Source organism: Triturus cristatus, chromosome 12, assembly GCF_964204655.1.
Source record: "Triturus cristatus chromosome 12, aTriCri1.1, whole genome shotgun sequence".
Lineage (NCBI taxonomy): Eukaryota > Metazoa > Chordata > Amphibia > Caudata > Salamandridae > Triturus > Triturus cristatus.
In genome coordinates this window covers 45,935,912-45,961,502 of record NC_140595.1, presented here as the reverse complement: position 1 = coordinate 45,961,502, position 25,591 = coordinate 45,935,912, and the positions used below count along the sequence as shown (strand labels likewise).

The following is a 25,591-nucleotide window of genomic DNA, read 5'->3' as shown; positions in this document are numbered from 1 at the left end:
ACACGTCTGGTCAATGAATGGGAAACCACTCAGGAGAGAAGGGGAAAAGGTGAGAACAGAAAAGGCACAATGGAGTAAGTACAGATATCCAACGTGTATTCCCATCCAGGATTTCCCAGCTTTCTCGTTTTATGGCAAGAGGCAGAGTCGCAGTAAAAAAAAAAAAAAAGGATTCGATCCATCAATTTAGAAAGTAAGTAAGGACGTTGCTAGATTTTGTCTTATTGAAAATGTAACTTGATGCTTTATTTGTTCCCTCATTTACAGTGTTTTGGAAATGCAGTAGGCTCAAGGCCCCATTTGAAAAAGACAAATATCTTTCCTTCCCCCCAAAAGAACAATGAAAAAAGATATACCGACCGGACATAAAAACTACTGCTTAAGGAAAGTCTGCTTTGTTTCACGTGTCCATGTATGAAAAAGAGTTTCTGTGCCACATCCATCACTTTGGAGTCCAACATGTCAGTAACAAACCGTTGGCATGGGCGATCATCAACAAGCGAGAAATCCCGTCGTTGCCCAAAACAAGCCCTGCATGGTTTGTATCCAGGATCAAAGCTCGTTGTGCTGAGATTTTGCTACAATCGCAACCTTGGCTAGCATAGACTTGAACGTCCCTTGCTTGTGCATCACTGGAAACAAAGGAACACAAGTATTAATAAAAAATATTAAAAAACATATAATCCTGACTGCAGAGAAGTCTGTAAGGTGCCAATAGAAAACTGAAAAGCAAACGTCTTGGACACAGAAACAATAGCATGCATGCTTCGATGAAAAGAAACCATAGTGCATCCAAAAAGGAGTGAGCTTGTGCAGCACAGAACATGTCCTAAAAGGGTCAGAGTTCTTTGGGGTGCAAATAGACATGGAATCCACCATGATGGTATGAATGTCCACACTTGCGGGATATCCTTGTGCGTACAGAGTTCAAGTTCTGAAACCCCATTAATGTGGCAAGAAGGAAATGAGTGAAGTGGGCCATCTTAGTCACCTGACCAGTGGGTGGCCAGCAACTTTTTAGAAAAAGCTTTCATCTCATAGTGCACCCTGGCAGATGGGAAAGGGTATTAATATTTCTTTATGTATCCATCTTCTACTTGGGCTTATAAGTCTGGTGTAACACAACTCCAATGTTGCTGCCCATCATCTCAAATAGCCCCCTGCGGTCCCTATCCCCGTCTGGTGCCTGTCCATAAACTATGAACTGCGTCCTTAGAGGAATCTTTCACTGGACAGGTGGATAAAGAGGTTCCAAGGCCACTGCCGCCAGTCCACTGTTATTTGGTAAATGTTATTTTGGAACGATGTTACGGACGTGTAAATCTTTCCCCTCGCTCCTTCATTTTTTAGGAGAATCATTCGTATGTGGTCATAGAGCTGGAAAGACCCGATAGTTTATGAAAATACAAACTACAAGTCCATCTACTACAATAATTGTGAATTTAAAATAGAGAGGGCTATACTTTTGCAGGACATCCTGCTGGCTTACGCTAAAATATGGATATCAATGGTACGCATTCTGGCCCGGCTGGTAAGGGTCCCCGGGCCCTCCACTACTCAATAGTAGTGTGTTCACCAGAGACCACTGTGAACCGCACAGTCCTTACTGGAAGCAATAGCTAGGGAATGGCAAGGACCAAGGATAAGAAAACACACCAAGAGCAAAAGGAGAGTATATCTTGAAGAGACTTACTCCCATGAAGTCAGGAGTTTAAGAAGTCCATGTTGTTGTGGGCAAATAAAGCAAACACCAGTTAAAGCCATTGTGTCACTACTACTACAATCGTGCTGTGCTCAGTAGAGACCGTATCCCAAATATAACACTGTTCATTTCATAAAGGAAAGAATTGTAAAACCCTTTACTGAGCTACATGCCTTCCACAAAGGAGCAGAGAACACCAGCAACAGAAAGGCTGACTGCCCAACTACGCAGACCCTGATCGAACGTTTAAGAACCTCTACTGAACTCTGAGAGAAGGGAAAGCGAAGGAAGCAATGGGTGGGCATTAAAATACTGCACTAGGTTACAGTTTAATAATTTTTCTGGGGCCCTTTCTGTGCCGGTTAGACCCAGTGTACCCTGTGAACCCTTCCAGGGGACGTTGGCACCTTACAAGCACATCAATTTTGTAGACAATGTCGGACCCGTAGAAACACTGACCTGTTCTTTCACCAACTTCGTATTCTTCCCTTTTCAGTGGGAGGTCTTTATGGGAACTCGACGCCGCTTGCGACTGAAAGAAAATCCACACAGAAAACGGAGATAGTTCACTTGCAAATGGGGACGAGAATAAAGTAATGTCAGGCTTCTCTGCTCAGTATTAGTTTGAGTGCTTTGAGTCTGGCAGCCTCTGGTGACCGTGACACTCTGAAGCATATTTCCCACAAGAAGCACCAGCAGACGTTTTGACACCGTAGTCACCCAACCTGATAAAGAACTGCATTGTGGCCCAGATGGCACCCACTGTGCTCACTCTCTCTACCTTAGATTCACAGGCTCAGCTCTGACCCACTGTGCTCTCTCTCTCTCTCTCTACCTTAGATTCACAGGCTCAGCTTTGACCCACTGTGCTCTCTCTCTCTACCTTAGATTCACAGGCTCAGCTGTGACCTACTGAGCTCTCTCTCTCTACCTTAGATTCACAGGCTCAGCTGTGACCCACTGTGCTCTCTCTACCTTAGATTCACAGGCTCAGCTCTGACCCACTGTGCTCTCTCTCTCTCTCTCTCTACCTTAGATTCACAGGCTCAGCTTTGACCCACTGTGCTCTCTCTCTCTACCTTAGATTCACAGGCTCAGCTGTGACCCACTGTGCTCTCTCTCTCTACCTTAGATTCACAGGCTCAGCTGTGACCCACTGTGCTCGCTCTCTCTACCTTAGATTCACAGGCTCAGCTCTGACCCACTGTGCTCTCTCTACCTTAGATTCACAGGCTCAGCTCTGACCCACTGTGCTCTCTCTCTCTACCTTAGATTCACAGGCTCAGCTGCGTCCACTGTGCTCTCTCTCTCTACCTTAGATTCACAGGCTCAGCTCTGACCCACTGTGCTCTCTCTCTCTACCTTAGATTCACGGGCTCAGCTCTGACCCACTGTGCTCTCTCTCTCTACCTTATATACACAGGCTCAGCTCTGACCCACTGTGCTCTCTCTCTCTACCTTAGATTCACAAATTCAGCTGTGTTCCACTGTGCTCTCTCTCTCTCTACCTTAGATTCACAGGTTCAGCTGTGTCCCACTGTGCTCTCTCTCTCTCTACCTTAGATTCACAGGCTCAGCTGTGTCCCACTGTCCTCTCTCTTTCTACCTTAGATTCACAGGCTCAGCTGTGTCCCACTGTGCTCTCTCTCTCTACCTTAGATTCACAGGTTCAGCTGTGTCCCACTGTGCTCTCTCTCTCTACCTTAGATTCACAGGTTCAGCTGTGTCCCACTGTGCTCTCTCTCTCTACCTTAGATTCACAGGCTCAGCTGTGACCCACTGTGCTCTCTCTCTCTACCTTAGATTCACAGGCTCAGCTGTGACCCACTGTGCTCTCTCTCTCTACCTTAGATTCACAGGCTCAGCTGTGTCCCACTGTGCTCTCGCTCTCTACCTTAGATTCACAGGTTCAGCTGTGTCCCACTGTGCTCTCTCTCTCTCTCTACCTTAGATTCACAGGTTCAGCTGTATCCCACTGTGCTCTCTCTCTCTACCTTAGATTCACAGGTTCAGCTGTATCCCACTGTGCTCTCTCTCTCTACCTTATATACACAGGCTCAGCTCTGACCCACTGTGCTCTCTCTCTCTACCTTAGATTCACAGGCTCAGCTGTGTTCCACTGTGCTCTCTCTCTCTCTACCTTAGATTCACAGGTTCAGCTGTGTCCCACTGTGCTCTCTCTCTCTCTACCTTAGATTCACAGGCTCAGCTCTGACCCACTGTGCTCTCTCTCTCTACCTTAGATTCACAGGCTCAGCTGTGACCCACTGTGCTCTCTCTCTCTACCTTAGATTCACAGGCTCAGCTGTGACCCACTGTGCTCTCTCTACCTTAGATTCACAGGCTCAGCTCTGACCCACTGTGCTCTCTCTCTCTCTCTCTACCTTAGATTCACAGGCTCAGCTTTGACCCACTGTGCTCTCTCTCTCTACCTTAGATTCACAGGCTCAGCTGTGACCCACTGTGCTCTCTCTCTCTACCTTAGATTCACAGGCTCAGCTGTGACCCACTGTGCTCTCTCTCTCTCTACCTTAGATTCACAGGCTCAGCTCTGACCCACTGTGCTCTCTCTACCTTAGATTCACAGGCTCAGCTCTGACCCACTGTGCTCTCTCTCTCTACCTTAGATTCACAGGCTCAGCTGCGTCCACTGTGCTCTCTCTCTCTACCTTAGATTCACAGGCTCAGCTCTGACCCACTGTGCTCTCTCTCTCTACCTTAGATTTACGGGCTCAGCTCTGACCCACTGTGCTCTCTCTCTCTACCTTATATACACAGGCTCAGCTCTGACCCACTGTGCTCTCTCTCTCTCTCTCTACCTTAGATTCACAGGCTCAGCTGTGTTCCACTGTGCTCTCTCTCTCTCTCTACCTTATATACACAGGTTCAGCTGTGTTCCACTGTGCTCTCTCTCTCTACCTTAGATTCACAGGCTCAGCTGTGTTCCACTGTGCTCTCTCTCTCTCTACCTTAGATTCACAGGTTCAGCTGTGTCCCACTGTGCTCTCTCTCTCTCTACCTTAGATTCACAGGCTCAGCTGTGTCCCACTGTCCTCTCTCTCTCTACCTTAGATTCACAGGCTCAGCTGTGTCCCACTGTGCTCTCTCTCTCTACCTTAGATTCACAGGTTCAGCTGTGTCCCACTGTGCTCTCTCTCTCTACCTTAGATTCACAGGTTCAGCTGTGTCCCACTGTGCTCTCTCTCTCTACCTTAGATTCACAGGCTCAGCTGTGACCCACTGTGCTCTCTCTCTCTACCTTAGATTCACAGGCTCAGCTGTGACCCACTGTGCTCTCTCTCTCTACCTTAGATTCACAGGTTCAGCTGTGTCCCACTGTGCTCTCGCTCTCTACCTTAGATTCACAGGTTCAGCTGTGTCCCACTGTGCTCTCTCTCTCTCTCTACCTTAGATTCACAGGTTCAGCTGTATCCCACTGTGCTCTCTCTCTCTACCTTAGATTCACGGGCTCAGCTCTGACCCACTGTGCTCTCTCTCTCTACCTTAGATTCACAGGCTCAGCTGTGTCCCACTGTGCTCTCGCTCTCTACCTTAGATTCACAGGTTCAGCTGTGTCCCACTGTCCTCTCTCTCTCTCTACCTTAGATTCACAGGTTCAGCTGTGTCCCACTGTGCTCTCTCTCTCTACCTTAGATTCACGGGCTCAGCTCTGACCCACTGTGCTCTCTCTCTCTACCTTAGATTCACAGGTTCAGCTGTATCCCACTGTGCTCTCTCTCTCTACCTTAGATTCACGGGCTCAGCTCTGACCCACTGTGCTCTCTCTCTCTACCTTAGATTCACAGGTTCAGCTGTGTCCCACTGTGCTCTCTCTCTCTACCTTAGATTCACAGGTTCAGCTGTATCCCACTGTGCTCTCTCTCTCTACCTTAGATTCACAGGTTCAGCTGTATCCCACTGTGCTCTCTCTCTCTACCTTATATACACAGGCTCAGCTCTGACCCACTGTGCTCTCTCTCTCTACCTTAGATTCACAGGCTCAGCTGTGTCCCACTGTGCTCTCGCTCTCTACCTTAGATTCACAGGTTCAGCTGTGTCCCACTGTCCTCTCTCTCTCTACCTTAGATTCACAGGTTCAGCTGTGTCCCACTGTGCTCTCTCTCTCTCTCTACCTTAGATTCACAGGTTCAGCTGTATCCCACTGTGCTCTCTCTCTCTACCTTAGATTCACGGGCTCAGCTCTGACCCACTGTGCTCTCTCTCTCTACCTTAGATTCACAGGTTCAGCTGTATCCCACTGTGCTCTCTCTCTCTACCTTATATACACAGGCTCAGCTCTGACCCACTGTGCTCTCTCTCTCTACCTTAGATTCACAGGCTCAGCTGTGTTCCACTGTGCTCTCTCTCTCTCTACCTTAGATTTACAGGTTCAGCTGTGTCCCACTGTGCTCTCTCTCTCTCTACCTTAGATTCACAGGCTCAGCTCTGACCCACTGTGCTCTCTCTCTCTACCTTAGATTCACAGGCTCAGCTGTGACCCACTGTGCTCTCTCTCTCTACCTTAGATTCACAGGCTCAGCTGTGTCCCACTGTGCTCTCTCTCTCTCTACCTTAGATTCACAGGTTCAGCTGTGTCCCACTGTGCTCTTTCTCTCTACCTTAGATTCACAGGTTCAGCGGTGTCCCACTGTGCTCTCTCTCTCTACCTTAGATTCACAGGCTCAGCTGTGACCCACTGTGCTCTCTCTCTCTACCTTAGATTCACAGGCTCAGCTGTGCCCCACTGTGCTCTCTCTCTCTACCTTAGATTCACAGGCTCAGCCGTGACCTACTGTGCCTACCCAGTCACCCACTGTGTTCATCATCTTAAATCCACCACTGCTCTCCTTGACGTTGCCACTCACCCTGGCCATTTCCACTTGGTCACCCTCCTTACCTGCAATCCTCGCTATCGCCACCAGTGTTCCTTGCCACAATGTTCCACTGCCAGTCTCCCTCACCATCCTCTGTCTGCAGGTGCCAGTCTCCCATCTCACCCACCTGCTGCCTTTCTCCCTTGCCATCCTCACTCTGTTGCCCACACTCTCCATTCCCAACCCCACTCTGCTGTTGTCAGTCCACTTCACCAACCCCGCTCTGCTTCCACCAGTTTTCCTCTACGTTGCTCCCAATCTTCCATGCCACCTTCGCTCTGCTGCCAGGCTCGCTCACCATCCTGTCTGTGCTGCCAATCTGCCTCGCCATCTTCACTCTACCTTGCAATCATCACTTTGTTGCTGCTAGACCCTCTCCGCTATCTCTCTGTTGGTGGCAGTCTCCCTTGCCACCTCCACCCTCCTGTCAGTCTCCCTCGCCATATATATATGTTCTGTTGCTCTTAGCCTCTCCCTCACTCTCGTCATCCTCGCTCTGCTGTTTTGCGTTTCCCTCGTCATCTTCATTCTGCTGCCTCTGGTCTCCCTGCTCCTGCCAGTCTCCCACAACATCCTTGTTGCTGCTAAATCTGCCACTTATTTTGCTCTCACTAGGCCACAAAACTCCTGTGACATCTTCTGTCACTGCCTTTTCTGGTGCTGCAGACTCCCTTCCACACGCTGGAGTCCAGGCTTCACTTTGTGTCCTCACAACCCATCCAAACTGCACCTGTAACATTCTCCCATAATCATAAAGGGAACACAAGGTCTAAGTTTCTAAACCCGACTTAACTAATCATCAAGTTTAAAAGACACAAAGAATGACTTCAGGATGCATTTTAGGTACCACTTGAGGGTCAGGAATAGATGTGATCAAAATATTTAAGGTACAGCCCTGAAATACTCTGATGTTCCTCTCCACACCTCAGTGCTAACATTAAAAGAGGGAATGCAAGTTGAGAAAACTTTGTTCTTCCCAAAGCTTTTGTTTAAAATAGCTACTTCAGGTAGAAATTAAGTGGCACATCAAAGTAATCTGATTATCTTCAAAGCCTTTGTTTGTTTATTTGAGATTTACTTGAACACTGATGAATGAGATGAGAGTGACAGCCCACAAGCAGTCTGCTAACCCTCTCGGCGGCAGCCCGGACGTGATTTGCTGTAGATTCTCTTCACATAATCTCAGTCAGACATACCAACTACCCCATACCCTACAATAAGTTGCTTAACTTTAACTTACGTAGGCTTCGGCATACTCAATGGTGCATCCTTTGACCTCGACTTTGAACTGCATGAAGTACAAATAGGAGACGCCTTGAGGCCTAGATGGTATGGTGAAAAGGGAGCAAGAACATGTGTGACATAAAACCACAGAAAAGCACCTTGCATTTTTAACAGAGAAGATATATTTACTAACTGTCCACTGAATGAAGAGCCACTTAAAACACAGGCTCTAGAAGAATAAAAGAACCAAGGGACCTATTCTCAATACATCTGTATTAAAATACAAAGACTTGGACAAGTGCCCCCCCTCAACCTCCCTCCAGAAAAAGAGGCATTCATGGCCTTTATACCCACCATAAACTACATCCCCTTTATTTGTATCATGTATTATTTCTGAATGTCTTAAGAATTGATAGAAGTTTTTAGTACATATAAACACAAACACACACTTGATACAGGTTCCCAACCAAAGTCTTATATATTTTTCCACAAATAGATTTTTAGGGATTTTGTTACTTTGGTAATGCTCCAAAATGGCAGTTTACTTATTATTTTTGCCAGGCTTGCACGAATAAGCACTTTAGGCAGTGGACTGAGGTAGCAAACTACATGATGTTCGGCAAATGGTTCACCCAGGGGAGACGGAATACTCTTATGCCCGGGGGCACCAAGTACGTACTAGACTAGACTACATTCTCTGTAAATCTGAGTTCTGGCCTCAAGAACAAGTCTCTTTCAGATGAACAAGTTACTTACCTTCGGTAAAGATGTATCTGTAAGAGATATATATTTGTTATAGATCCCTTACCTTAGAATTATCCCCAGGCATCAGACTGGATCTGGAGAATTGTTTTCTTAGCAGTACCCCTGCGCGTCGCCGGGATGACGTCGCGGTGTCTACTTAAAAGCCGCCCCTGCGTGCTGTCAGTTCTGGCACGACTTTCCACACCAGAAGCGCAGAGTCATGCAAGACACTGACCACTGGTGCACAAAACTAGGGCCCTGAAAGGGGGTCCCTATCTCTAGAAGTCACTTCGCAGAACGGGGAGGATGGGTGGGGCAGTAAGGTATCTGTAATTAATATATGTCTCTTACAGAAGGTAAGTAACTTGCTCATCTGAAAGAGACTATTAGTTTTAGATTACTTACCTTAGAATAGATACCCCATTAATACCAACCCCGGAGGTGGTTCTGCGAACTAAGTTCACACCAGGAAGTCCTGGAGAACTGCCTGGACTTGGCTGTCCTGGCAGTTATGCTTAGTAAACATGTGCAGGGATGCCCACGTGGCTTCCTGGCAGATGTCAACCAGCAGAATTCCACGTCCCAAAGCAGTAGTAGCTGCCATTGCCCTGGTAGAATGGGCGCGCAGTCCAACTTCAGGTTCCTTTAGCCAAAGAAAAACAGATCTTAATGCATTAGATGACCCATCGTGAGATGGTACGTTTGTACACTGCCCGACATTTCCTGGCGCCCACATAACCCACGAAGAGTTGATCGTCCACCCGGAAGTCTTTAGAGCGCTCAAGGTAAAAAGACAGCACACGTTTGGGGTCCAGACGGTGGAGTCTCTCCTCCTCTTTGAAAGGGTGCAGAGGCGGGAAGAAGGTGGGCAACGTGATGGTCTGAGCTATGTGGAAAGAGGTCACCACTTTAGGCAGAAAATAGGGCCTAGTATGAAGGACTACTTTGTCCGTATGGACAGCAAGAAAGGGAGGCCTGGAAGATACCGCTTGAAGCTCACTCACCCTGTGAGCAGAGGTGATGGCAAGCAAGAAAGCAGTCTTCAAAGTAAGGAGGCGAAGGGGACAATTATGTAGTGGCTCAAAGGGAGCACACATAAGATAAGTGAGGACAAGATTCAAGTCCAACTGGCGCATGACGAAAGGAGGAGGAGGAAAGAGATGAGTAATGCCCTTCAGAAATCTGCTAACAATAGACTACTTGAAAAGAGAAGGTTGATCAGGAAGGCGAAGAAAGGTCGAAATGGCCGAAAGATAGCCTTTAAGAGTGCCCAGAGCAGAGCCCTGCTGGGCCGAATAAAGAGGAGAACCTCTGATAGAGGGGCGGAAAGGGTATCCACAGCCTTTGCTGTGCACCAGGCCACAAATGTGTTCCATCTACAGGCGTATACAGTTTTAGTGGAGGGACACCTGGTTGCCAAGATGACATTACAGACTTCTGGAGGAAGGTCAAAAGCTGTCAACTGTCACCGCTCAATCTCCACGCAAAGAGGTGGAGACTGGACAGGTTCGGGTGGAGGACCTTCCCCTGCTGTTTCGACAGAAGATCCTCCCGAAGAGGCAGTCTGATCGTAGGATCGATGGCCATGCTCAAGAGCTTGGGGTACCAGACTCTTCGTGCCCAGTCCGGAGCCACAAGAATGATTTGGGCCCGGTCGTGCTTGATCTTCTTCAGCACTCTGGGCAGAAGTGGTACAGGCGGAAAGGCGTACAGGATGAAAAGCGTTGCAGAGCGAGAGCCTCCTTGGAAACTCCAACGCGCAGAACTGCTGACATTGCGCGTTCTCTTCGGTGGTGAAAAATCTAACCAAGGCTCTCCCCACTGCTGAAAGAGACCTTGCACCACCTCCGAGTGAAGACACCATTCGTGATCCTCCAGGCATCGGCGGCTGAGTTTGTCCGCCCCGGCATTCAGGGAACCTGCCAGGCGTTGAACCACCAGAGATATGCCCTGATGTTCCAGTCATGTCCAAAGGCAAAGAGCCTCTTGACATAGGGTCCACAACCCCACCCCGCCCTGTTTGTTGCAGTACCACATGGCGGTGGTGTTGTCCGTGAACACCTGCACTACTCTTCCTTCGACAGAAGGAAGGAATGCCTTCAGTGCAAGAAGAATCGCCCAGAGCTCCAGAAGGTTGATGTGGAGCCGGGACTCCACCTGAGACCAGAGGCCTCTGATCTCCACCTCTCCCATATGGTCGCCCCATCCCAAGAGTGATGCATCTGTCACTACTGTGAACTCTGGTTGGGGAAGGGAGAGGGATCTGCTGTTGACCCAATCCTGGTCCGTGAGCCACCACTGCAACTGACTTGCAGTCCCCTCCAAGATCTGGACAACATCAGAAAGATTTCCCTGGTGCTGCGCCTACTGGAAATTCAGGTCCCACTGCAGAGCCCACATATGCCATCTGGCATGATCCACCAGCAGGATGTAAGAGGCCATGAGGCCCAGCAGCCTCAGGGTCATTCTCACTGAAATCGGGGATAGAGGTTGAAACATCGGTATCATAGCCCGAATATCCCGGACTCGCTGCTCGGGAGGATAGACCCAAAACTGCTCTGTGTCCAGATCCTCTGATGAAAAGGAGCTTCTGAGAGGAAATCAGGTGCGACTTCGGCATTTTGACTGTGAACCCCGGCGAATGCAGGAGGTCTGCTGTAGTCTGGAGGTGGGAGACGACAGCTTAGGGCAAGCCCGCCTTCAACAGCCAGTCGTCGAGATAGGGAAGACTGGAACCCCTGATCTGCACAGATGAGCTGTGTCCACCGCCATCACTTTCGTGAACACCCGAGGGGCGCTGGTAAGACCAAAGGAGAGCATGGTAAAATGAAAATGCTAGTAGCCTACCGTAGGTAATGCCGGTGGGCAGGCAAGACAGGGATGTGAAAGTAAGAGTCCTGCAAGTCCAACGCTAACCATCCAGTCTCCGGGGTCGAGGGCAAACAAGACCTGAGCCAAGGTCAAAATCTTGAACTTCTCCTTCCGGAATAAGCAGTTGAAGTCCCTGAGGTCTAAGATAGGATGCAGGCCTTTGTCCTTCTTGGGTACCAAGAAATAGTGGGAGTAGCAACCACGACCTACTTCTGGCACAGGGACGCGTTCCATAGCTTCCTTGGCCAAGAGAGTCCTAACTTCCTGGCAGAGAAGGGCTAAATGATCCTCTGACATGCGATGGAGTGTTGGTGGCATGGAGAGAGGGCTAGTCTTGAAGGAGAGGGAGTAGCCCCTTCGGACTATCTGCAAAACCCACCTGTCCGACATGATGTTGTGCCAGTGGGGGAGGAGAGGCAGATCCTGCCGGTCACTGGCAACTGGTGGCCCTGGAAGATCGGACTAGGAAGGTTTGGAGGCTGCTGCAGGGGGGCTTTGGTGGACTGGCCTGCCAGCAGGCCCCCAGAGCCACGACGCTGGGTCGCACGTCCCCGACCTCGCAGAGTCTGGGTAGCTTGCGCAGCCCCGTGGCTCTTTGTGGAACGTGGTGGGGCACCCCTTCCGTAGCCGTGAAAGGCAGACTGCATGGGGCGAGAAGTTGCAGCGAGGCCCAAGGATCTGGCCGTAGCCCTAGAGTCCTTGAAACGCTCAAGTGCATTGTCCGGCTTGTCACCAAACAGGCGATGGCCATCAAAGTGCACGTCCAAAAGGGTAGATTGGACATCCTAAGAGAAGCCAGACGTTCTCAGCCAGGTGTAGCGCCTCAGGGCTACCGACGTGGAAACCGTTCTAACCAGCGGGTCAGCGGTATCCAGCCCACACCGGATGGTAAACTTTGCTGCATCTCGACCCTCAGCAACAGCGCGGGTAAGCACGGCCCGGGCCTCCTCCGGGCACTGCGGCAGCACTTGCGCAACCGTATCGCACACCGTGTCTATCAGCCCAAGAGACATGCGGTGTTCATCCACCGCAGACCTAAGCTGGCGGAAGAAAACATCTTCTTTCCAATATCGTCCAGCTTCTTGGATTCCCTATCTGGGGGAGCAGTAGGGAATGCGGCCTTAGAAGACGAGGCTTGGACCACCAAGCTCTCGGGGGTAGAGTGTTGGAGAGGAAAAGTGGATTGCTCGGGGCCAGGCGGTGGCGTCGGGCAATCATCCTGTCCACAGGAGCCCCTGTGCTAGGCTTGGACCAAGTGCCCTGAAGGATGTCAGTGAGGGTCTCATTAAAAGGCAGCAGGGACTCCGAAGAGGCTGCTGCCGGCTGAAGCACCTCTGTCAGGAGGATAGTCCTGACAGCCACCGTAGAAAGCTCAAGGCCCAGGGCTTCAGCCGCCATATGCAACACCACAGCGTAGGAGGCTCCCTCCTCCGTAGCCACGGCAGGAGGAGAAAGCATACCAAGGTCTGGAGAGGTATCCAGACCACTGGCAAAACCCAACTCCTCTCGCCAGTAGACCCCTCCCAGTCCTCCCCACCCTCCTCTGGATGAAACTCAGGGCGGTAGGGAACGCCAGGGATGAACAGCAGTACAAAAGTACCCTCCGGCACCGGTACCGACGTCAGTCCGGCACGGTGCCAACGTCAGGGGTGAGGCTGGGGTCGACGCTGGTTGGGGGCACAACAGGCGTAAGGGGCACAACAGGCGTCCGAGGCATCGCCACTGGGTTCAGCGCCGGGGAAGGTACCGTGAGGTCGACCGGCACCGATCCGGATCCAGGCCTGAATCCTTAGGGACCCTGCAGTGCTGGAGCTGGAGCCGCAGGCATCGAAGGCCCAGGGCCCCCAGCCGAGTCTGTGGGGCCCGAAGGCCCGCCTGCAGAGTAGGGGTGCCCAAATAGGTGTTCAGGTTAATGTACATACCACTTCTGCTCACAAATCACCTCTCTTGTGTTTGTCTTTCAAAAAGTTAGAGTGAGCATAGTAGGGTCACCATTTGGTCTTGACCTCTGGAAATAATCAAAATTCAATCGAGCAAGATACTATCCAGGGATATTGGTTGTAAATATTGTTGTGGTTGATAAAAACCATACAGAACCAGAGCTATATATGTGGCTTATGTTATTCATCCATAATGTGATGTTTTTGTGTACTATGATTGTAATGTGTCATTTAATGTGTTCCTTGATCATTATTGTTTCGTTGTGACTTCAGTGTAGGTTTAAATTCCTATATAAATGTTGCACGTATCTAACAAAAGAAACATTTTCTAAATACAAACAAAAAAGGGGAAGAAAATAAAAAATATTTTTCCAGATCATACAGATTATGTTATGTGATCTTCGAAATAAAGATTGAGTGAATGATCATCAGTATTGGTGTATCTTGTGTTTTGTACTACAAAGATGTTCAGCAGAGCTTCGTAAAATTGACGAAGCTGGGCACGGGACAATCCGGCTCCGGGAAAAGGAGGGAAGCGCGGAGTCATCCCAGCGGGCTCCGAGGAATAAGCCAAAGAGTGATGACACCCCAGGTCCCGCGTCGGAAGAGGGATGGGAAAAAGGGAAAGAGCGAAGATGCTTTTTCGCCTTCTTCTTGTGCTTCGACTTGCCCGAAGAGTGCGAAGACTTCAATGATGAGTGGTGATGGCTCGGCGACCTGTCCCGGGATCTAGAGGGGTCCGGAGCAGACTGCCGGGCCTCCAAAAGCTTTCGGGACTGCTCCCGCAAAGACTTCGGGTTCAGGGCACGGCAGTCGCAGCATGACTTCGGGTCATGGTCGCGCTCCAGGCACCAAAGGCACACAAGGTGCAGATCGGTAACCAACATCAACTTGTGACAAGAGTCACAGGACTTGAACTGAGCAGACGGCTGTACATCCCTAGTGCACCAGGAGTCGAAGACTCAAAAGACGTCGAAAAAGGTTAGTCAAAAAGCGACTAAGGGGCAAGCTCTCTCCGGATCTGCGCTGGTTGGTGCGGAAAATGAAGAACTGACGTCAGCGCACAGGAGCGGCGTCTAAGTAAACACCGTGACGTCATCCTGGCGACCACGACGGACGTGGAGTCGACCGACGCCACCTACCGACGCGCAGGGGTACTGCTAAGAAAAAAATTCTCCGGATCCAGTCTGACGCCTGGGGGTCATTCTAAGGTAAGGAATCTATAACTAGTAGTCTCTTTCAGATGTGATAGATTCTGAGTACTTGGGCCAGACTATATCGTACCACAGCCCTCTTTGGGTTGGGTTCAGTTGGGGGGAGGGTTGAGTTCGGGCACTGATATCAATGTGGAGACTGCAGACAAAGTCCTTCTTGAAGCGGTATAAAGAGACACTATCAGCACACACGTGCTTCACTACTTTGAACAGAAAAAGGGATCAACTTGCGATATGCGACCCAGACTTCCCCCAGACTGGGAAAATGCCACCCCCTGCTTTGAGCCCATCTGGCACCAGGATAGGCAGTAAAATTAGCAAGGCAGGAGGCGTGTTCCCTATCAGACTAGTTCCAACCCTTAGGTGGGCTACCTGATATGAACATCGAAACTAGAATGCCGCCATCTTGGTTTTTGGTGGAATTAGGCTCACTAGGTCACGGTTATGTCCTTTCGCACACAAAGTGGTCATATAGGACGAGTAGTCACCCTAAAGGTAAGTAGCCCGTTGGCTACTACCTGTCACTGCCCTTAATGCCCCTAAATTTAGAATTTCTGAGGCACTCCTGATGCCAGGAACTTAGATTTGACTGATCCAGAAGAAGAAAACACAGAAGAGCTAGGAGAAAATGAGAACTGAAGACTTGCTGTGGACTTTTGGCGCCAATCCCTGCCCGTCTACATCAGTCTCGACAGTTGTGACCAAGTGACTCGTCCTGCAGCTGAACAACTGCCAAGAACCCCGTAGATTGCCAGCCCTTCACAAATTGCCAGCAATCTCCCTTGTAGAGGAACTACTCCCCTGCAGTCCACAGGCACCAAAGAAGCCTAGTCCATTTCACTGTGTTGCCGCTAACTGGCCAGCCTGACGCAGCAGCCGCCCAGTGGTCCCAAAGGTTGGATCTGTCCCCCATCAAGAGAGAAAACACCAGGACTGAACCGAGCTGTACAGCACCACACCCAGGGTACCAGACCCCTTGCACCAAACAATCTGTGAGAGTCCAAATAGAACTCCCACTACACCGAGATCGAGCGGTCATCGAGGGACGTCAGCACTGCAGAGACCCACTTCTAGAGTGGCCCAGTTGTACTGATTTCTGCACCCTTAACCAGCGAGACCGACAACTGCAAGGGCCTTAATGCACAGAGCCCAGCTGACCTATCTACTCTACACGCGAGTATCCCAGCCCGGGTACCAGAGAATCAACGGTGCTATCTTGCTTCCACGAACCTTGTGATCTGAGCCCCCATGGGGAGCTCCTGTACTTGTCCCCCTTTTCAGCCTGCTTTAAGGTGGCCCCCTTCGTTCCACCGGCGTAGAACGCAAAGCTACCAACCCAACCAGAACCTCTGCACCCGGATGCCCCAGGGCAGGTAACAAGTAACTGCTAGTTGTACTTTGGACCTTGGCCCCCTACAACCCTAAGTTCTGAAGGAGGCACCCAGAAACCGACCCTAAATAACTGTATGCAACATTTGCCTTTTTCCCCCCCCCCACAGGAAAGAATTGATGCGTAAAGAAAAATGTATGTGAACATTGTACTTACCAGTAAAAATCGAATTAAAAAAGTACTTACTTGATAATAGAGTTCTTGTTATCAAAATTTATATAAAAAGACGACTTTTTTCTAAATGGGTATCGGATTTATATTTGAGTGTGTGTATCATTTACTGCCTCTGTAAGTACAACAAATGCTTAGCACTACCCTCTGATAAGACTAAACTGCTCGCCCACACTACCACAACAGGGAGCATTTAGTGTTATCATTTTTGCCACTGTTAACCAATAAGGGTTGCCTGGACTCTCTGCACAGTGTACCTCATTTTGATCTAATATATAGAGAGACAGCTTCCTACAAGTACCAATTGCAAATCTGTTCTAGTCTACTTTATTACAGCATGGCAGTTACAACATGCAACAAAGAAAAGGCCGTAATCCAATAACGCCAGAATATCCCATCCACTGTGGTCCATCGCTTCTCATTCCGCCTCCCCTTCAAAACTTTGAGACCCACCAAGACTTACCTCCATATGGAGCAGGAGAATAGGCCGCCGCCCTCGCTCACAGCCAAACTCATCTGCCATTGCTGCAAACAGAAGGGAAAGAGTAACTGAGAAGCAATTTACAGTTGATATGTCTATTTAAAAGGTCATCAAGCAAGCGTCAAAAGTGAAAAAATTTTCTCTTTCTGCGCAGATGGCAAGCTTGCAGGCACCAGGCTTTTGTGGAGGAGTTATTTACAACTGGCACCAAAAGGTGTCAAATATGTGTCAATGTATCAGAGGGGAGTGTAAAGAAGACTATTTCGAGGAGGAAAGAATAGCACTTTTTGTACCACCTCCAAAGCACACGCTGGCAACGATTATGAAATAATATTGCGCTCTCCTTTCCCTAGCATATGGAGCTGTAGTGGTTATAGGGCGGCCCAGGTTAAATATTCTCACATACAAGTTTGTGGTGAAGTTTATGGTAAAAAGTCCTCTGATGTCAAGTGAAACTGTGTGACCTAGACAGGGGCATAGTTCAGGAGAGGCGTTTGGGGTGTTATACTACCCTAATAAATGTATTATTAAACAAATAGTTGAGTATAGGAGCTTTCAGTCGAGTTTTGTAAGGTAACTGTTGATTTCACCTGAAATTTTTTAATACTCACTCAGACAAAAACACATACACACACACCCTCTCGTCTCTCTGTTGTGAGGGTCTTAAAACATGGCTATTTTGTGTTTTAAGAACCCCCTCACAATCCAAACTTCTTTCCCTTTCCGGTGACCCTTAAGCCCCCCTCTTGTGCTGCTTTTCATACAATGATCAACATGATACGCCTCTGGACCTAGAAGATAATCATGGGTGATACACCACAAACAAGGAGCAGGATAAGCTATAAAGCCCTTACTTTCGCTCATGGACTGAATGAAAATTGTACTTAACTGAAAGAAAAACAGTGACCTTGGAGCAGCACCACAACTTGGCCATTCAACTAGGCTAAAGACCGGGGCGTGGCCACGGCAGCCACCAAAATGGCCGCAATCTTGTGAGGCTAAGGCAGCTGTGGCCTTCATCTGCGCTGAATCTCTGCCATCGTCGCCTCTAGCCCTAAGATGGTGCATCGCTATTGTTCCAGATATCAGCAGGCTGTTGAGTGCGTGATTTCCTGTAATGGCGGGCACTTCCCAACCAACTATTCTGGACTGAGTGGCCCACGAGGCCTGGCATTGCCTCGGAGGCCCCGGGGTAACAGGGCCACAGGCAAGCCTGAGGATGGGACCAACCGATCCCACCGGTGCTGCGGGCTGCTCAGGTCTCGCTCCTGCTGCCCTGGCTGTGGCCAGCAGCTGGGACGGGATTCACACAGCCACTGCGTTGGCGTGCTGTGTCCCCAGCCTTTCTACGGAGCTGTAGGGTAAACCGGTGAGTGCACCGTCCGCGGGGGTGCTGTATGCCCCTGCACTCCGGTTCCATTGCCTTGTTCCACCCTTGTCAGCACACGGCGGGGCCTGGACTACTCTTGGGCCTGTCTTGCTTCTGAGCCCTGGCGCCTGTGGTGCCCTGGTCCCCCTGGCTGCCGGGGCCGTGGGTTTGAGCAGCTGGATGGGGCCTTATGCTGCTCCCTACTATTCGCACACCACAATAACTGGCATACTCATCTTGCTGCCCTCTACGAGGTCCTAGGGTCTTGATGCACTGGTTGGTGCGACTCAAGCATCGCTGTGGCCGGTCATGGCTAAGAGGATAGTCATTGGCCCTGACCACTGGTCCACCTAAGAACTCTAGCTCAGGTTACCTCCGGCTCCCTCTTATTGCAACGACTGACAGGGCTCTGTGGACTGGTGGTCTCTACCTTTCCCACTTTACGCCTGGATTAACTTACCCCTCAGCCATTTGCCCTGGAGATCCATTGACGCCGGCCATCTTGCCTCATCCCTCACACGTTGTCTCTTTGCCTGGCGAGGGCCCCCCGGGACCTTCCCATCATTGCTGGAGCATATACCTACATACGATCTCCTCACGCAGCCAGAGTTCCTGCATCTATGGGACGCACAGATCTCAAGCAGCGCAAGCTGCTCTTCGATCAAGCAAAACCTGCGAGGCAGTAAGGCTCACATTCAGACATAGCTGAACCTCCGGACATAGAATCCAACGCCGCCGCCACTGGCACATTTGCCGTTATGGCAGAACTTTAGGCGGGCTTCCGTGCTATGGACGCCCTGGCCGCATCGATAGACTGGGGGAGCGGTTCGACCGGCAGGGCGCACAGATTGACAGCACGGAGGAGCGGCTATTGGGGCTGGTGGCAGCGGCACCACTGTGCTGAAGCGCATCAAAAAAATGGAACGCATTCTTAAAACAGTCGCCATGAAAAACGAAGATTTAGAGGCAAGGTTCCACAGGAGCAATATCCGCATCACTGGAATTGTGGAAATCACGAACACAGGAAGAACAGGTGTGCTCGTCGAATAACTCCTGACCAATCTTTTTGACCATAACAATTTTTCTTCCACCTTTACGGTGGAACCCGCTCATTGCTCCCTCAGCCTCTTAAGGGTGTTCCGCCTCGCTTGTTAACAGACTGTCTTCTCAATTACAGGGATAGAGATACTACCCGCCTCCTTGCCCGAGAACAAGGCTCCCTCCGCTACCAAGGCGCATCCATCTCACTCTATCTGGACTTTACCGCCACTGTCCAGGAGTCCTGTCAAAAATGTTAATGATGCTTAGAACTCCTTCTGCAAGCTAGGCCTCAAATATGCCATGCTCTATCGACACTGCCTGCCTTCGGGCGGAGATCAATGGAAAACTTTGCATTTTTACCACCCCAGCAGAGGTGGCCGCTTTTAGCAAACATTGTCCTCCAAGCCCTCTCTGCCTCTGCGAACCTCACCGGAACATGTTGGATCTTCAACTCCTCCGGATTGAGCCGGCCTGATGTACTGGATCCTTTCCCTGCCCGTGGACCGCGCCTGCAGGACATCTTTGAATTGCCTCCGACACTGTGCACCGCTCATTATTATCTTTCTATGTCTCTATTCAACCAATGTTGTTTATATACGGCAGATTCTCCATATCCTCTTCAGACACTTCTTTTTCAGTAGGCCAAGCCATGCCATGCCGTCGCCTCCCTCCCATGGTGAACACCGCCTTAAAGTTGTAGTGACTGCTTGGGTTTTTGTTTCTCCTTTTTGGGCTTTACTGAATGTTTTATTATCTAGTGTGGGTGGGAGGTGGGGGCAGAGTGGATCTCTTTTTGCTTTCCTTCAAGTGTTTTATATGTTTGTGCAATGAATAACATCAGACATACCCTGCAACATCTCTCGACAATGCGCCATACTCCATATACTTAGCTTTCTCATGCATCGCACACAGGGCTGAAGAGGGTGATAGATGTCACCCTCATTACGTGGAATATACACGAAATTAAAAAATCCACATAAGGGTTAACAAGTACTGTCCTACCTGAACAGACATGGGGCACAAATAGCCTTTCTTCAAGAAGTACACCTCTCACCGAATGATACTCATCCCTACGCATGGCTTGGGTCGCGCATCACTACTTCTCCTGCTATAGTTCATATTCCCGTGGGGTCTCTGATCTTATACATAAAAGCATCCCACTTTCCCTTCAGAATTGCCACTCGAACCCGAATGGTAGCTATATACTCTTATATGGCTCCCTTGCTGTGAATATATATGCCCCAAACATTGGGGACATAGACTTTTTTCAGGAGCTCTCTGCTCAAATGGGACACAGATATCAACTGTGATTCTGGGTGGAGACCTCAATATGGTACACTGCCCTAACCTCGACTCCACCAGCACTCATCGTAGTGGTGAGCCACAATCGTGGGAGTACTCCGAAACATCACAGACACGTATGCTGCCAGATATCTGGCCCATCCAACACCCGTCTGTACCTGGTTATACCTTTTATTCTGCCCCTCACACAGTTCGGATGAGGCTGAACTATTGGTTCCTTTCTGCCAATGCCTCGGTTTGGACTACCGAGGTGACATTACTACCACGGACCCTATCAAACCATAGTCCTATTCTTTTTACCCTACAGATCCCCTATGGGTGTGACTTGGGGCACACCTGGAGGTTTCGTGGCGAGGCTCTTCATTATTAGGTCTTTCGCAGCAAGCTCCACAACTCCAAAGTGCAATATTTAACATTAAACATGGGTACAGTCTCGACGCAAGCCACCCTATGGAATGTTTTTAAGGCGAACTTTTGTGTGGTGTGCATATCTAAACATGCTGGTATCCTTCATGATATCCGCTCCCAAATACAACACATTGAAACGGATCTACAGGACATAGAACAAGCCGCCACTCATTCCTATTGACCGAATTTCACGACCTTGCTAACAGGGAGCTTGCATACTTGGGGAAACATGCTAGGGCCCAGTGCTATGGTGAGGGAGAGTGCCGCGGACGTACCCTCGTACTGCTACTGCGTCTCAATCGACTGAATAACTATGTCACTGACATATACATGGCCTCTGGGTCCTCAGTGTTCGGTGGTGAGGACGTCCTGGCAGAGTTCCAACGCTATTATGATCATCTCTATAACTCTCGTATGCCTGAAGACACGCAGGAAATCTCGTCGTATCTGGCGGAGGTCGCAATGGTCCGGCTTACTGACGGCCAGCAGCAGTTTCTTTGTGAATTGATCACTTGCGAGGAGGTCATCCAGGTGATCAATGCTCTAGATGGGTCAAAGGTCCATGGCCTAACGGAGGTCTACTACAAAGCCTTTAAACGGCAACCCACACCACATCTTATAGCGCTGTATACTGAGTCTGTGGCTGCTGGCGCATTACCACCCACGCTGCGCGAAGCAGTTCTTAAGCTCCTATTAAAACCTAGCAAAAGATTCCCATCTATGCTCTTCCTATCCCATTTAAATCTGGACAATGTTATGTTAATAAACTTGTAGAGCGCACGAATACCTGTGGGTGTCTTGGTACTAGATTCTAGCCAAAGTCCTCACTACCAGATTGTCTCTTTTAATGGAACAGATCATATCCCCTGCCCAATCGGGCTTTGTTCCCACAGATCTACCTCCTTTAACTTACGCACCATTTTTGCAGTCCTTAACAGTATCTCCCCCTTGACGCCTGGGGTAGTTGCTTTATTAGACGCTGCAAAGGCATTTGACTCCCCGGAGTGGCCCTTCCTGAAGACAGTCCAGATCAAACTGGGAGTCCCCACTGTTTTCATCTCCCTGATCATGCACTTGTATTCCAGCCCTGTGGCTCGCCTACGAGTCAATGGCTCGTTAACGGATACGTTTCCCATCACGAGCGGGACAAGAAAGGTTTGCCCCTTATCCCCTCTCCTCTTCATTATCACAATGGAGCCCCAGGTCCGTTATATGCCGGAACGTCATTTACATCAAGGCCTTCAGCCCATGCTCTGCCCCGTCTCTCTTTGTATGCTGATGATATTTAACTTTTTATCTTTCATCCGTCGGACAACCTCCACCCCCACTCATGCAGGAAATTATAAGCTTTGGCAACCTCTCTGGGCTCCAGATCAGTTGGACCAAACCGGAGCTCTTCCCCCTTACAGAAGCATCACATCCTGCCTCTGCGGATTACCCTTTAGCATGGGCCTCAGACAGCACCAAATATCTTGGCATTCGGCTCCACAGAGACCAGAGATTACAGCTTCATTATGGTCCTTCTCTCGATGCCCTTTCAACTCAGGTGGAGCACTGGATTAAGCTACCGCTCTCCGTAGAGGAATTCTCCTATCCCCCTACACAGAATTTCTTCTGCACCCTGCGCAGCCTCCTCACGCGCCTCATCTGGGCTGTGCGCCGTCCCCTAAAACCGTGGCAGATGTGGGGTCCCAGACTTCCATCTTTATTATCTTGCGGCTCAATGCCAATATGCATACCGTTGGTACCACCCGGATGCCCGTATCCCATATCTGAGGCCTGAGCAGGATCCGCTGGGAGACCTCTCTTACTCTTTGATCTTACCGAAAGGCGTCCCAATGGACTCCAGGGACATCCAAACCGTGTCCACGACCTGCTGGGTATGACGGAGACTTAGACGAATACTTGGCGGCGGCACTCTTCTCTCGCTCTTTCTATACCGAACAACACCTGGCTGCCACTCACACGTGAAAAGCTAGTATAACGCACTCTAAACCGCCACAACTTTCTCACCCTAGGGGACATTTTTCCCAATGGACACGTTTTGACTCACTCCCAACGATACTCGCTTCCATAAACGCCTCACACATTGACAACTTTGTGCTCCAAAGACTGAGCAATACTGTATGTTCTCTCCTTCTTTCCTTCCTATCCCCTAGCCCCAGATGATTTCCCCCCCTCGGACAATCATTGTTTCAGACACCAACATAGACAAGCTGACTTACAGGCTATTCCAACTCTGCATTGCTATGAAACCTGACACCACTACACGCAGGTGGGATGCCCGGGAGGCAGACTTGGGGTCTCCCCATACAGATAAAATATGGTCCTATTGTTGTTCGCAGACCCAACATATCTCAGTCAACCACAGACACAAGTTGTTGCATTTCAAATCAATACACCGTGCTTATCTCTCCCCTTACAATATTGCCAGATCCGATCCCACAAGATCGAATCATGGTCCCAAATGCTTGACCCCCGAAAGCAGATTTTGCACATTTGACATGGACCTGTTCAAAGATATACTCATATTGGGTGTCTGTTTTCAGCAGTGGCTGGTGTGGTGGTCGCACTAGATCCCCTTTTAGCTCTCCTGGGGTATACTAGTGACATACCTAAACCCACACACTGACTTTGTGTCGATGGCACTTTTGCTGGCCAAGCATGAGATTGCTATACATTGGGGCAGTGACAGGGTTCCCATCTCCTCAGCCTGGCTTAAAAATATGACACATTGCGATAGTGTCAGCAAGGACTATGTGCTACTCCAACCTCTCAGATCTTGTGCTAAAGATTTCTGGCAACCCTTGTGAGACTATTTACGTTCCCTTGCACAGGACCCATCAGATTGATTCTGTTTTTTATCCCCACCCTGCTCTCGGTCTCTCCTCCTCTTACTATAACATGCGCCCCTCACTAACACTACAGCACTGTCCTTCTATTTACATGTGCGCATTGAATGTGATCTTCTCTATTTTTGACTTGGTCGCCCGCGAAGGTGCCTTACTGCAGCGTTGTGACTGGTCTGAGCGCCGTGGTTTGGCGCTCAGAGAAGGACTGGGAGGCTGTGCATGTTTTCCACCCAGGGCGGTTCAATGCGTCCTGTGGAGAACAGGCAAAGTGTGCATGATGGTTTGGCCGGCCCAAGACAGCTGGCCAAACTGCCATGCACACTTAAGGCGTAGCAGCTATCACTCCTCCTCCCTCTGGGTCACGAGAGCCCAGCCCTGCCCGCCCTAACTTGACTGCAACTGCAATACTAAAAATAAAATGGTAATAGCGTTCCGTTATTATCATTTTATGTTCCTTTGTACTGCTTTAAAGCAGTGGGACGACGCGCCTCTGCCTTAACGGAGGAGCCGCCGCTGTTTGGGGGGACCATGGCCTGACTGGGAATGGAGTAGAATGCTGTTCGCCCAAGCTCCACATTCTCATGGGCCTTAACACATGTTACAGCAGCTCCATCTGTGCCCAAAAGGGCAGTCCTAACGCCTTGTGGGGCTCGAGTCAGAGATTGCCCACGATTCTGGCCGCACATCCTCTTGGCCAGGGCAGATCGACTTGCTTCCAGGCCCATGAGCCCGGTAGCCAGCGCAATCTTGGTCGGGGAGCAGAGGCTAGGCCCAGCGCGACCCAGTACCACAGAACGATCAAGTCCTAGGGGGCCCAGGGATATATCACAGAGGCTACATAGCTGGTGATGGGCCCCCCTACTTAAATAAGCAGATGATTGATGGAGACAGTGCCAAATTACTGTGAGCCTGGGAGTCAGGGCCATCTAGTGAGAGGAGCTGTGGTGGGCTTGGCGCAGTCCTCTGGCTGTGTGGAAGCGAGACCGTGGGGGGGGGGGGGGGGAGGGGGTCAGGTCGATACCCGATGGCAGCATCACAACAGGGGCGGCAACCTGAGGAGACGGACAGCTCTGGGAGGCCCATGTCCGCGGTGCATGGCGACTTGGCGGGTGGCTAGAGGAGCCGGCCGCCATTTTGTCTTTAAGGCGGCATCCACTCCTGAATTGTGTTGCAGGCCCGGCGCAGCTCTCCTGAGAGGTAGCTCCTGAGAGTGACAGGTTGACGATGCCCCTCATTGGTGCAGCAATGGGGACGTTTGCAGAAGGGGGTCGGGCCTGCGAGTATCACCGAATTGGCCGGTGGGGGCCTGAAACCAAGAGGTGAGAGAGACTAGGCCGCCCTGTCCATGAGGGGAGTTGGGCCGGATAGCGGCAGGACCTGAGTGCCGGAGTGGAGTGAATTGTACTTGGTTTCTCGGAGAGGGCCCCACTCTGCATCCTGGCCTAGTGCTCCAGAGGGGCCCCAGAGAGAGACTGCACCTGCCTGTCTGAGGGTGTTCCCCTGGGAGTGATCCTCATGCCCGACCAGGTACCCCGCATTTGGACGAGGGGTTGAATTACTCTCTGTCTGATACTACCCGTTGATCTCCCCCCCCCCACCTACCCACAGGGGGTGGACTGTGCTAGGTGCCTTGGAGGGGCCCATCCCGAAACCCGGCCTCATGCCCCAGAGAGAATGCGCCTGCCTGGCTCGGCGGTGGCCCTCTGGCAAGGGCCATCTTGCTCACCCACGGCCCGTGCACTGCGGCAAAGGGTTAGATTCCTATCTGTCTAGTGCCTCTCGATGAGCTCATCTCCTCCCCCACCTGCCCACGCGTGAGTGGCCTTGGGGCCTCGCTGCTGCACATGCCCCCTGCTCCACGGACTTTGAAATCCTGTGAGGGCCAACCGGATACAATTTGACCTTTTCTATAGGGGGCACTCCGGAATTGTTGCCTCCCTGCCATTGCCGCAGCGGTGTCCCGGCCTAGATACCCACCCCCATGACTGAAATCATGACTCGCCGATGG

General features: G+C 50.3%; 1 protein-coding gene across 1 annotated transcript in view; it reads right to left on the bottom strand.

Annotated features, from left to right (window-relative positions):
* Positions 1-214: 214 nt before the first annotated feature.
* Positions 215-25,591, bottom strand: part of MYDGF (myeloid derived growth factor) — a 57,348-nt gene continuing 31,971 nt past the window's right edge. The window contains exons 3-6 of the mRNA XM_085637714.1: positions 16,594-16,655; positions 7,817-7,898; positions 2,162-2,234; positions 215-632 (exon numbers count right to left, since the gene is read on the bottom strand). Coding sequence (XP_085493840.1) covers positions 553-632; positions 2,162-2,234; positions 7,817-7,898; positions 16,594-16,655 — 297 coding nt within the window. The 3' untranslated portion in view covers positions 215-552. The remainder of the gene's footprint in view (positions 633-2,161; positions 2,235-7,816; positions 7,899-16,593; positions 16,656-25,591) is intronic.